The sequence below is a fragment of the Eucalyptus grandis genome, chromosome 8 (assembly GCF_016545825.1).
Source record: "Eucalyptus grandis isolate ANBG69807.140 chromosome 8, ASM1654582v1, whole genome shotgun sequence".
Classification (NCBI taxonomy): domain Eukaryota; kingdom Viridiplantae; phylum Streptophyta; class Magnoliopsida; order Myrtales; family Myrtaceae; genus Eucalyptus; species Eucalyptus grandis.
In genome coordinates this window covers 52,849,913-52,862,029 of record NC_052619.1, presented here as the reverse complement: position 1 = coordinate 52,862,029, position 12,117 = coordinate 52,849,913, and the positions used below count along the sequence as shown (strand labels likewise).

The following is a 12,117-nucleotide window of genomic DNA, read 5'->3' as shown; positions in this document are numbered from 1 at the left end:
CACTGTTCTTTTCGTATTAGCAGATTCAAGAATTTTTATCATACATCTCCTTCACGGTCTCTGCATAATATTACAAGAACCAAATATCGGAGAAAGAACTCCACAATGTGTCAAGACACACATTAGATGGATAAAAGGAAAAAATCCTGCAGGTTCCTCCATTTCAGCACTTGCTTCAGAAGAATACAGTAAACTAGATATTATCGACCGAGGGGAAGCAGGCAATCTATCGCCACGAACCGGCCCTGTGAATTCCAACGACGGTCACATCAAAACCTTATACTGCCAAGAGAAATGCAGCTCCGTTTTGTATCAGCAAACTAATTCAACCCAGAACCAACATTGAAGAACATTAAGCAACTTGACTTGATGAAACAATTCGATGCGATTCATTCTATTACAGAATCATGTCTCCAATATCAAATAGACGAAGCAAACACGATGAACACGATTAAAAAAATACGGCGTCTCAATCAACAAGCACGATCCCGACAGCTTAATCATCCCTCCACTTCAACTCGACTGCTCCACCAGGTACACATCCCTCGAATAAGTTATTCAGACTTCCTCATCAATCATCAAATTCTCCACCCCCGCCCCATATCTAGACATCAAACTCAACCTAAAGAAGGCCCCCTACTGACCAAGAACCGATCAATCTGGCATCTACAATCCACGTCGAGATTCATCAGCAGCGAAAAAGAAAAGCCTAACAGACGACAACAAGCACACTACCTGCGAAAACCGAGTGACTGAGCAGCAGAGGAGGAGGAGGAGCTGCGATCTCGACATGCTTGCGCACGAATCCGAGCGCATTCAGTAACTCGGTGGTCATTCGGAGGGACGAATCCAGCCGAGCCGACATGAACCGGAGGCTTGAGAATGCGGCGGAGCGAGAGACTTTTCGCTCACTTTTCGCATTTCTATGTCGATTAACCTTGTGTTCCTTTGTATAAAAGAATTGTCATTTTCTCTCAAAAAAGTCATTCCACAAGTCCTGAAGTCTTACCATCAAAAGTACTCAAAACCAACTGAAAATTAAATTGCTCAAACATGGAGCGAGATACTTAAATAAGTTTTTTGAGTAGGAATAATTCGGTCTTTTCAATATTGAATTTTGCATACATTATGTTAATTCTAAAGTATGTTTTTCATTGAACTAAGGTTGGGTTGGAAAAATGAAAGGAAAACCCCACCGATAATAAGAAACGAATTGTCGTTTTCTAGATTCGAGGAGAAACTCCCCTTTTTAACTTAAGCTGCAACTGTCTCCTCTCCACCCTCAATCCGCAACAGAAAAAACTCCTTCCTTTTGTCAACCACGGATACAACCCGCTTCAGCAAATCAAAACTGCAACAGCCAAAGAAAACGAAAGCCGAAACTTCATTTCAATCTGATGCACAAAGGGAGAGAGAATCAATACCCCAATCTAATTCCTTTCGATTGACGTTTCCTTTTACGAAAATGCGTTGCGCAGAGTCGAAGCATGCTGTTGCCACCGGAAACACCATTACTGAAAGCAGGAGTTTCGAGCACCAATCCCGAGAAGAACAAACAAGTGGAACAGAACGTTTCCTCAGATGGAAGCAGTTGGGAATGGTGCGGCATTACTCGTGCGGCGCGGCATTACTCGTGCAACAAGGAATCAATAATGCGGTGACCCAGGATACAGGAACTGCGGCTGATGTTAAGGACATAACTGAACATCCCAAGTCTGAACAAGAAGAAGAGAACATAGAAGGAGAAACAAAGGCCGATGATGAAGACAGAGAGGAAGAGAAGCGTGTAGAGGAAGAAAAGGAGATTGAGCTGGAGCAGGAGCTAGAGCCGGAGACAGAACCGCTAGTAGAAGAGGAAGAGGCAGAGCCCGGAGGTTCACATCCACGACTCGCCGTATCATTACTTCTCTCCCAGAAGAGACGAGGAAGTGCCGGAGGGGATCGTGTCTGAGGGCCTCTCCTCCGAGTACAACTTGCCTAGGCATGAACATGAAGGAGGGCGAGTATGATAAAGTGGTGGTGGAAGAGAAGAATCAACTGGACTGGAAAAGGAAGAGGAATTGAGGAAGAAGGAAAATGACTGCTCCTGATGAGGTACTTGAATAAATCTTCCAAGAATTTAACTGCTGAGTTCGAATAATAGAGACATGTATTCAGGATCAAAAGATCACGCGTACAGGTCCACAGACATTTGTCTTGACAGATTATGTTCATGCTAATTTACACAACCCATTCTTTTCCATTGATTTTGATATATTTACAACGCATTAAACATTGACATGAAGACCCAGAAGTACAAATATCTCAGATGGACTGTTGAGCTGGTTTTCTTATTGAGATGGTTTAAGTCTTAACAAAGTTAATGGAACTATGTTTCTTTGTAGCAAGTTGTGGCTCATTTAGCAACTGGAGAAGTAGCAAAGAGCAACTGAATCGAAGAAGTGGCATTGCAAGAATCCCATAACTAATCTTAAGCAGCTTTTATACCTTAGTTACATAAAATTACAGTGATGTAGTTCGGTTCTCAACACCAAAAATTGTCGAACAGAGAACAGACTCAAGGGTTGGAGCTACTGGATGTGATTTATGGGATTTTTTATGTGCGCATTGGGGTTGGAGAGATGATCGTTGTTTCCTACATATCACTCCCCTTATTGCTATCGCCTTGTGGTTTTACACTCATCAGAAGACGAAGTTGAAAACAAGAGGACCTTGAATCACATGTCAAATCATAATGACAAAGTCATGGAGTTAGATTTTAAAGGACTCAAAACAAATATACTTGTTCAAATGCAATTAAAAGTTGAGCTAAACTTGAAATATGACCAGAATATCGGCGCTTTATTTTTTGTTTTGACACATCAAATGAATGGCAGTGTATTGGTATTTTATTCTGAACTTGGAATTCCTATATACTAATGGTCTCCAATGTCTGCAAGTCCTTGACAGGGAAAATTTTGAGACTCTTGCAGCACATAAAGGACCAATTTTCGTGCTTAGACATGAGAAGAGCCATCTCTTTTTTACTAAATTGCAGTCTATGATGAGCTTAGAGCCTAGTGCTAATACATATCGAACAATCATTAATAGTGGACATCGTTATCTCTGAGATGCCTGACAATGTGGGCATGTGCCTGTCCTAATTTTGACAGATTAATTACTTAGGAATCTGATGTTTTTTGTCCATTCTTCCCCAGTGGACTCTCGATCATTGTGGTTAGATTATTGAAAATAAATTGTCGGAATCATCCAAGAAATCGCTGATGAACCTTATATCATATTATGCATTAGATGCTGAAGAACACAAAACCACACTGCTGTTTGGCTGTACATTGGAAACGAATGGACAGTGTATACCAGGCATCGTTGACTTTGTCGCAGTCAAATTACGCTGCAATATCCTATCGAAACAGTATCGCCGTGTCTAGCAAACTAGCTTTTGGCCATCTCTGGGATAGTCTTCTCTGTTGATAGTTTCAAGGATTTCTCCAACAGAAATCAAACCAAGTGACAACAAAAACCGCTGTATTTTTTTCAGGAGGAGGTTGCTAAAGATTTCAGCATTCCGGTGCACATTTCTCAGAAATGTTTCTCATGCACTTTTTTTTTTTTTTTGGTTTAATTTCTGTTTAGCTTCGGTTGGGTAATCATTTAGCCTTTTAAGTCTACGTAATGTTGTGTTAATGTGGTGCACTACCTGCTTTCTATTATCTGGTACTTGAGTTTTTATTTATCACTTAGTTGATTATTCTGGTGTAAGAGTGGAAAATAATGAGGACGATGCTTGTTCAGCTTATTCTTGGAGGAGTTAATTGTTCTTCAGAGTGATAGGTTTTAATTTTCACTTACCTGCATTGGAAGGATATCTTTTGATCATGCATTTTATTGGCAGAGATGCTTCCTTTTTTCAGTTTTTCCCTTTTGTTCTTTCGTTTTTCTTTTTAAATTTTCCGTGCTGCTTATGTTCATTTCACCGTGCTTTATCTGCTGTTTCAATGCCTTTTGTTTTGGGTCTTTACTTCTTTCCAACTGTATTTGTTTTTCTTTTTGATATACTGTAGGTAGGACAGCTGAGAGAAGTGTCAAATAGACAGCTGAGAGAAGTGTCAAATAAAGTTCGAATGCCGAATTGAAGTTTTCTTGGAAGTAGAATTTGGGCTGGTAAAATTTCTCATTGCATCTTGATCAATAAAAGGCTTTCATATGCTAGGTGGCATCACTCATTTGGTTGAGCTGTATTTTTTCAGGATATGCACCCCATTGCCCCACCTGACAAGTCAAAGGAAGATATATTATTGTTCTTTAAGACACTAACGAGGCTTTGATGCTTTTTTGGACGATTGCAAGTGTAGATTCTGAGTGATTTGGTTTTGTTTGATTGGCGCTTGATCGCTGGCGGCATTTCCGAGGCATATTATCAGCTTGGACGTTAGCTTTTTCCCAGACTAGGACGAACGTGTTCGTGTTTATGGTGGTGGAGGTGTTTTTTCGTCCACTGGGTTGTGGTAAATGTCGAGTTTTGTCCGTGGATTGATCGAGGAGTGGCATTTCGTTCGACTTGATAGGGGAAAAAAGGGAAGAAATTAGTCTGCTTTCGATTTGTTTAGTGCCTGGATTTATGAATTATGCCTGACGGGAGATGCTGGTTCAGAATGTTTGTGTCGGAAAATGTGTGATGATTGATCAAGTAGAGTGAGTTTCTGGGCTAAGGATTTGATAGGGCTCATTGGGAGATGAGTACATGTTCTGGCAGTTTTTCAAAAACAGCCATGTTTGTGGCATTAGGCTGGGTGGATATGGGGACAGATGAACTGGGTAAGCATCGCCAAAGCATGCATTTGTGACTACATTGGGAAGCTACAGCACAGCCAAATGAGCATTTTCAATTGTCTAGATTGACTAGATGAACTGTCTGAGGTTAATGATGAGTTCAGGCTAGTGATACTTGGTTTTGGCTTCCTGCTGCTTTTATATTCCAGAATTTATTAGGCGGACACCTAATCTAGTTCACTCTTTTTCAATGTGTTGTTGAGTTGCTCTCAGGTAGCAGCTTTTGCATGTTGATGCCTTTGTTTTTTGAACTTATTTTAGCTTGTTTTTGCTGTCTCATTGTTGTGGTTGGTGATGCTGATAGTAGCATCTCCATTAGCTTCTGAAGGTTCTCGAGGTTTGATGTTGGTCTAATAATTGCTAGCAATCTACTGGTCTGAAAACTCTGTAAATTTTCTGGGGCAAATTACGTATTGCCCCCCAAGTTTTAAAGTTGTTGCAAATTGGCCCGTGATGTTTTATTTTTTGCAATTGGCCCATAAATTTGGGAATAGATTGCAATTCGTTCCCTGGATTGAATTCAAACAATTTCAACTTGGAGCTCCAACAATGTGACTGATTACAGAGGAAATTTTTCATATAAGCATGTACATATAATAAGTAGAAGAATAATTAAAAAATATTGCACTTGAGAGCACGTGACTAAAATTCCGGCGAGAATTTGAGTGGATCAATGCGAAATGCACATCAATATATAGTTTTAAAATATGTTTTTGGGTAGTCCCTGTATTTTTTTCTTTCCACATATATAGATGATATAAATCCAATTTGCCTTCCATAACTAGTCACGTGGGGCTGCCCATTGCCTCCAATTTTAAAAAGTCCGGGGACAAATTGCAAAACTTGAAACATCATGGGTAGCTTGCCACTATGCCAAAAACTTGGGGGCAAAATGTAATTCTCCCAAATTTTCTGTGCAAAATGGGATATGGCTTGGCTGACCTGGTTGAGGTCCTGCACTGTGAACTGAGATTGGATCTTTGAAACATTAGTAAACATTTGGCATTGTACTTTAGACCTGACTTTTATAGCACCATGTCAGGTCTAAAGTACATGTCAGCAAGATATCTAATGTCACTTTTGACATTTTTAACAGGTACCTGTCAGCAAGTTATCTAATGTCAGGTCTGTTTCCCTCCCCATCGGTGGCAGAAGTTTCCCTTCTCTTAAAGCACGCCGCTTCCAGGTTTCATGTGCGGTATGTTTTACTGTGTCATGCCAACCATAACAACAAAACTAGAGCGTAGCAAAGTGACTACAAGTTATTATATATCTGAAGTCTGGGCCATTATTTTTGTCTCGTGTTGAACGATCTTGCTGTGTGATTATAATCAAGTCATTCAAAACATTCTCCTTCTGGGAAAGTGGATGCCCATAATATTATTGATACTGTGTTCCAACAATTTTGCTTGCTCTGGGGGAATGCTTGGATTGGCCTTGCCAATCTTATAAACACTCAGTGTGAAGCCCATAAGTAGGTTTTAGAACTTGCAATTAATCGACTTGAGATACGAGCAGGCTAAAAAGGAGACAGTGGATAAAGTGTGCCAAATGGTAAGGAAGCAGCTGGCTTTACCAGATGATGCTAGCATGACTGGAGAGTCAAAATTTGCTAACCTGGGAGCTGATTCTCTGGACACTGTAAGCTGTTCATGCAAAAGTCTCTTTCCTTTTCTGCAGACTTTAATGAGGTTTCACTTTATCCGTTCATTCTGAGGCGGAGCTGGAATTGTTTTTTCTTCTTATCTGATTCCAACGTTAAAGTTTACTCCTTTATACGGTAAAATAGGATTGTGATGAGACCATTGCTCTTTTGCATTTTAGGTGGAGATTGTGATGCGACTTGAAGAAGAATTTGGGATCAGCGTGGAGGAAGAAAGTGCTCAAAGTATCACAACTGTCCAGGAAGCTGCGGACATGATCGAAAAGCTAATTGAGAAGAACTGAGGAAGACGTAGTTCCTTGTGAGCTTGTCTTAATTTATGCATATCTCAATGCCCATTGGTCGTGGAACTTGAATTTAGTTTCTGATGTACTAGTTGCATCTTGTTTCAAGAGTCATTGTGCCCTATTTTATTAGAATAATGACAGAAACTTACAATTGCTCTATTTCCTTTGGGCTCTCTCTCTCTCTCTGTGAGTTTTTAGAATGAGCAAATTGCCATGTCCGCTTCTGAAGCTGACAATTTGCTATTGCAGAAATGCCTTGATCACAATGTCGAGGGTTTCAAAGTTTCTTGCGTGATGCTCACCATAAATCCACATGAACCCGCCACCTACTAATCATGGGTGCCATGGAATGAATAGTCAAATTTGAATACCTATGAATCAATGAACTGCGACAGTCAGAAATGAAGTTTGTCATCTTTCATTTTGATGACTATGTGCAACCCATGTCCAAGGTAAGTCTTGGTAAAGAAAAAAGATTATCCTAGGGAAGTCTTGGTAAAGAGAAAAAGACTTTTGACTGGATCTTGCAATTGGCGCTAGCCAGACCAGACGTGCAGTTTCTTTCGATGCTTGTCCTGAAAGCCGAGCAACCTTCCTAGATTCCACACTGAAAAGAGGTATAGGAGATTCAGGCCAGGAATCAGTTGGCCTACAACTTTCATGGATTAAACTACAATGAGAGAGCTGCCGGAATTCTGAGATTACCAGTGTGGCGGCACTGGCAAAGTAGCGGCACAGGAATTTTTTATCTCAGAATCAATGCCTTCAATCTTTGCAAACTCCGACATGCACACTGACGAAAATCATTCTGTGCAGCAAACATCACCTGCAGGAATAACGGAGAGAATGCAGCATTCGCTGTACCAGTAGAGAAGGAGCGCCTTTTTGCCGAGACTCGAGAATCGCACTCACTTTCAAAAGATTAGTAATAGAACCATGCATTCAGAAGCAATATTGGCATTGTTTCTGTCATGAGACCCACTCAATTCCAGGAAAACACTGGCACTGCCACTAAAGTCGGTTATGTCCCTTACGCTACTTGCTGCCTCAGAAGAACTTTCATCACACAGTGTTGGCTCAAGCGGGGGCATGTGGAACCTAGTGATCATTAAAGGAAAGCTTTAACGCGAGAAAATCTTCCATATCCTTCGTATGCACAAACTCCAAAAGGTTTCGGATCCGCCGTACTACTTTCAGTTGAGAAAGCAACTTGGGATCCATTTCTGGAGCCAATGCCAGAGCCACGCACAGCTTGATATCATTCACATTTCCATAGGACGGATCACCAAGCGAAAATCTGAAGCAGTGGCCGACTGTCTTTGGATGTAGAATCTCAGAAATCTTAGTCAGGTTGAACTCTAGGAGCATCAGAAGGAGCTTCTGCGCACACATTGGCATCTGGTCCTCATCCTCAATCGAGGTTGGGTAAAGAGGGAGAAATTGCACCTAGGATATGGATTTCAAGTCTTCTAGCTTATGCTTTAACTCTGGCATTACCATCCTTGCTGCCCTTATACAGAACATCCAGACTAAGCAGAATCCCACGGATGAATATATCAGAGCTTGCAGGAATCCAGGATGAATCCTCTGTGATGGACTCGACAACTCGAAGAGCTGTAAATTGGAAATCGTCTCCTCCCTGAATTTTAAATACAAAGTATGGCTTGGCTGTTATGGTGAACAAATTCGAAAAGAAAAGAAAAGAAAACCAGACTGACCCCGTGAACCAGGGTCATTTTGACGAAATTTTCAAGGGATTGGCGGTAATTACTTAGTTCATATTTCACATTTGACAGCATACTTTTTCCTATGTTCTCCTCCTATTTGAACTAAAACAAAACACGCCCTACGTCCTCCACATTAATTTTATGAAAGAATTTTAATAGTTTTTGTTTCTAATGTTATTGAGTAGTTAATTGCAAGTTCCCATTGATAACTTTCTCACCCACGTATAGTAAGAGAATATTATATGGCTAGGGCTTATTGGATATATCGACAGCAGACACCAAACTTGATAAGTTGGTTTTATATATATAGCACGAAATTTTCAGAAAATGACAAAAAAAGCAATTTGCGCAAGGGTTGGTAAAGAAGATTGTGTAAGTTGGCAATAATAAATTCACTATTCTTTTTAAAGCTTTTCTAGGGTAATACAACAAAACAAGGTTTTGAAAAATGAGTAATATATAAATAGCGGGCGAACCGCCACTCTGCAACTTAACATAACTGTTCAGAGAGATGTCATAACAGAGCATCGGATCATCATCCTCAGTATCGAGTTTTGCGTATAGCATAATCATGATCACAGTGGGTGCCTTTCGAGCCTGCAATGCAGGGTCTAGGAACGGATGTAGTGCTCTGGTTATTTCTGTGAATCCTGAACTGCTCTTCAGCTCTGTAGTGATTAGTGCGCTGAATTATTTTCATGTGAGTGTGAACCATCTGAGTTTTGCCCGTCTAGTGTTTGGTGATCATGTGTGACTTTGGTGTTTTGTTGAAATGAACAACGTGCTTGAAACTGCGCATGACAGGATTATATCAAATGGGTACTTGGAATTGACCTTTATGCAAAGCTTTTTGCTTGATTGTTGTTATACTGCTATGTGACCTGGTGGTTCGCGTGGATCAGTGATATAGAAGTCATTATGGCTGAAGAGCTCTTGGAGATCTGGCTTCATGATCTCAAGTTTATCTGTGAGTATATAGTGCGGCACATTTGGTTCATTTTCATATTGGAGCTACAGTCAGTTTGCGTTGCTTGCCTCCTGTTTTATTAGGCAATAAGTGAAGGGGATGATATCCTTCTTATCCTCGCACCGCAAACTCTTGGAATGCCTTGTGAGTGAATTACTTTCTGGAGATAAAGTAGGTGAATGGTTGTGTAACCAGATGACTGAGACGATGATTAGTAGAGAAAACCAACGCACAAGATGAGATTGCATTACTGCGTTGTATCTTCAAAGAAAATTTACGATGGCACATTTCATCACATCTTGCTCTCATGACGTGCCCCCTTTCTCGTTAAGTTCTTTTGTCTGAAGCCTCTTCTCCGTGTTTATGTAGTTGAGTAAACCAAGCTCATGCTTGATTCCACTAGGCAATAAGACTCATCAGTATGTTATGTTTATAGTACTTGAATCAGCTGAATGATTCTTCTGCAATTTCTTTGCCATGACATGTCAATTAGACTGTATTATCACTGGGATATGAACTGCTTAAGGTAGAGGCAGTGGCGTTGCAGCAAGGATCATCTTTAAATAAGGTTTTGAATGCCTACCTTAGTAGCCTATTAACATCAAGATAAAGAAAAAACCACGACGTGCCCCCCTCATAAGCTATGTGTTGATACTTACAAAGAATTGGAGCAGGCTTTCATCCGATCTTCTGTTTGATGCAGTTACCATGCAAGCACAGCAGGTAGCTCCACCTGTCCTACAGTGCAGAGACAAGTTTTGGATACAGGTGAAGGGGACATTACGGCTGACATGGTAGTTTTTCCTGCTATATGTTCCCTAATCTTTCGGGGCAAGTAACTTGAGAAATTTTCTTTTAGATTTTTAGTTAGATAAAGAAAGTTGTAATTACATAGAGGAGAGGAAGATAAAAGTAGTCCTCGCCAGTCTAGCGGAATCACCATCATTGCTGTCAGATTATGGAGACCGGAAGCAAGATTCGTCTTCGAGTCTACTATCTGAAGGATGTCTCACCTGTTGGAGTCGAAAATGCGTTGCCTTTTCTCAAGGTGTGATGATTGGAAAACATCTATATATCCCTTCATTTGCCTTATGGATTGAGATGGCATGTCATCTAATATATGCAATGGGGCTTTGACACAGCCTTGGCTAGGCTGCCTGTCATTTATATGTGAATGGAAATCAAGTTGCTGCATGTCATCTATAAATTGATCAAACTTTTTGTAAATTAAATGGGAGTGTATCGGATAGCTTTTTTCTCACATTATCCACATGTGAATCCATTTCTCTGTCTCGTGAAAGATTGGAAATCATAGCATATGACTTCTACTCTCGCTCTTATTATCTAGAAGGATTGTCTTTTAATGGCAAGATCCTTAGGGGTTGGACGTGATAGAAGATTTTAAGGAGTAAAATCAACACTTAACATGGTGATTCAAAGTTGAAAGAGGACAGTTTTCTTCCCTGGTTGATTTGAACTTAGGTCAATTTTCTCTAGTAAGGTCATTGGGAGGACGGTTTCCCTTCCACTACACAAGCCACCCCTCATTGCCCATTTTATACATATAAGAGAGGAGACATAGTAGGGGAAGAACTATTAAAAGAAAGAAAAAACTTATAACAACCATAGGTGTTGAGTTGGCAGAATCGCAAATTCAATCGTAAACTTATTATATGAATTAAAATTCAATCTTATATATTTCAGTTGTAGTTTTAAACTTTCGAGTAAAAATGCAATAAAGTCCTATTTGGTAAATTCGCCTAACAGTTTTATGGTGGCAGTCCAGTCATCATTGGCCATCTTACTTGTAATGATAATAGCATGACTAGACTACAACGTTAGATTTTCTTTTCTTTTCTTTTTTTTTCCTTTCCTTTCCTTCGTTTCCATAGCCATCCACAGTTAATGGGATTCTTTGCTACGGCACCGTATACGATCCTCGATAACAGACAAGCTAGATCTAAGCGAGATGGCTCGTCAGCCATCCAAATCTAGGCTTGCCAGCGAGCCACCAAACCTCTAGACATGGAGGCTTGGCCAATGGCCGTCAAGTTCGCTGAGATCTGGACGGCCACAGGCTCAACGGCCATGGATGAGCTCAACCACTCCTCTTCCATGGCCGTCGAGCTTGCCTAGATCTCGACAGCTACGAGCTCGAGGCTCATTGAGGACTAGCGGAGAGAGAAAATAGAGAGACAAGGGTTTTGGAGATGAGGCGAGGTGCTATTGACTGTGTGGAAGGACCGATGCCAATGGCAGGCCGTCCATCCTAGACTAGGTCGATGGCCATGAGAAGCTCGTCGACTCCGGATTTGGAGGTATGCCAAATTTGGTTGAGCTGAACGCCATGCTTCAAGCTGAGCGGCCATGTAAAGCCTTGAAGCCCGATGGCCATTGAGGATGGCCGTCAAGCCTCCACATTTGGAGTCGCCGGGTGTAGATGAGCCGTGACCGTTGTTAGAGGTCAACTTGGGAGAGAGCTGGACTAGGCAAGGGCAACGACTCGTGGAGTTGAGCAACAATGGGGTTGTTTCAAGTAAACTTATCCACGTCAGATTATTGATCTTGACATGTAAGATGACTAGTAATATTGGATCACCATGTTGGATATTTCAGGAGAGACTTGACCGGGAGGATTTGATT

At 40.9% G+C, this 12,117-nt stretch overlaps 1 protein-coding gene and 1 long non-coding RNA gene across 2 annotated transcripts; one reads left to right on the top strand and one right to left on the bottom strand.

Annotated features, from left to right (window-relative positions):
• Positions 1–283: 283 nt before the first annotated feature.
• Positions 284–888, bottom strand: LOC104417450. The gene is made up of 2 exons (XR_005545860.1): positions 736–888; positions 284–666 (listed from the first exon to the last, which is right to left on the bottom strand). It is a non-coding gene; the product is annotated as an uncharacterized LOC104417450 (long non-coding RNA).
• A 3,918-nt stretch (positions 889–4,806) lies between these two features.
• LOC120287339 (acyl carrier protein 1, chloroplastic-like) lies at positions 4,807–6,954 on the top strand. The gene is made up of 5 exons (XM_039300115.1): positions 4,807–4,815; positions 5,092–5,167; positions 5,922–6,028; positions 6,349–6,471; positions 6,655–6,954. Exons 1-5 carry the CDS (start codon positions 4,807–4,809, stop codon positions 6,775–6,777), a joined length of 438 nt encoding a protein of 145 aa, XP_039156049.1. The 3' UTR covers positions 6,778–6,954.
• The last annotated feature ends 5,163 nt before the right edge of the window (positions 6,955–12,117 follow it).

Coding starts and splice junctions, on each gene's coding strand:
- LOC120287339 (XM_039300115.1), top strand. Junction 6,029..6,348: donor GCTTCCAGGTTTCATGTGCG/GTATGTTTTACT, acceptor AGATACGAGCAG/GCTAAAAAGGAGACAGTGGA. Junction 6,472..6,654: donor GAGCTGATTCTCTGGACACT/GTAAGCTGTTCA, acceptor TTTGCATTTTAG/GTGGAGATTGTGATGCGACT.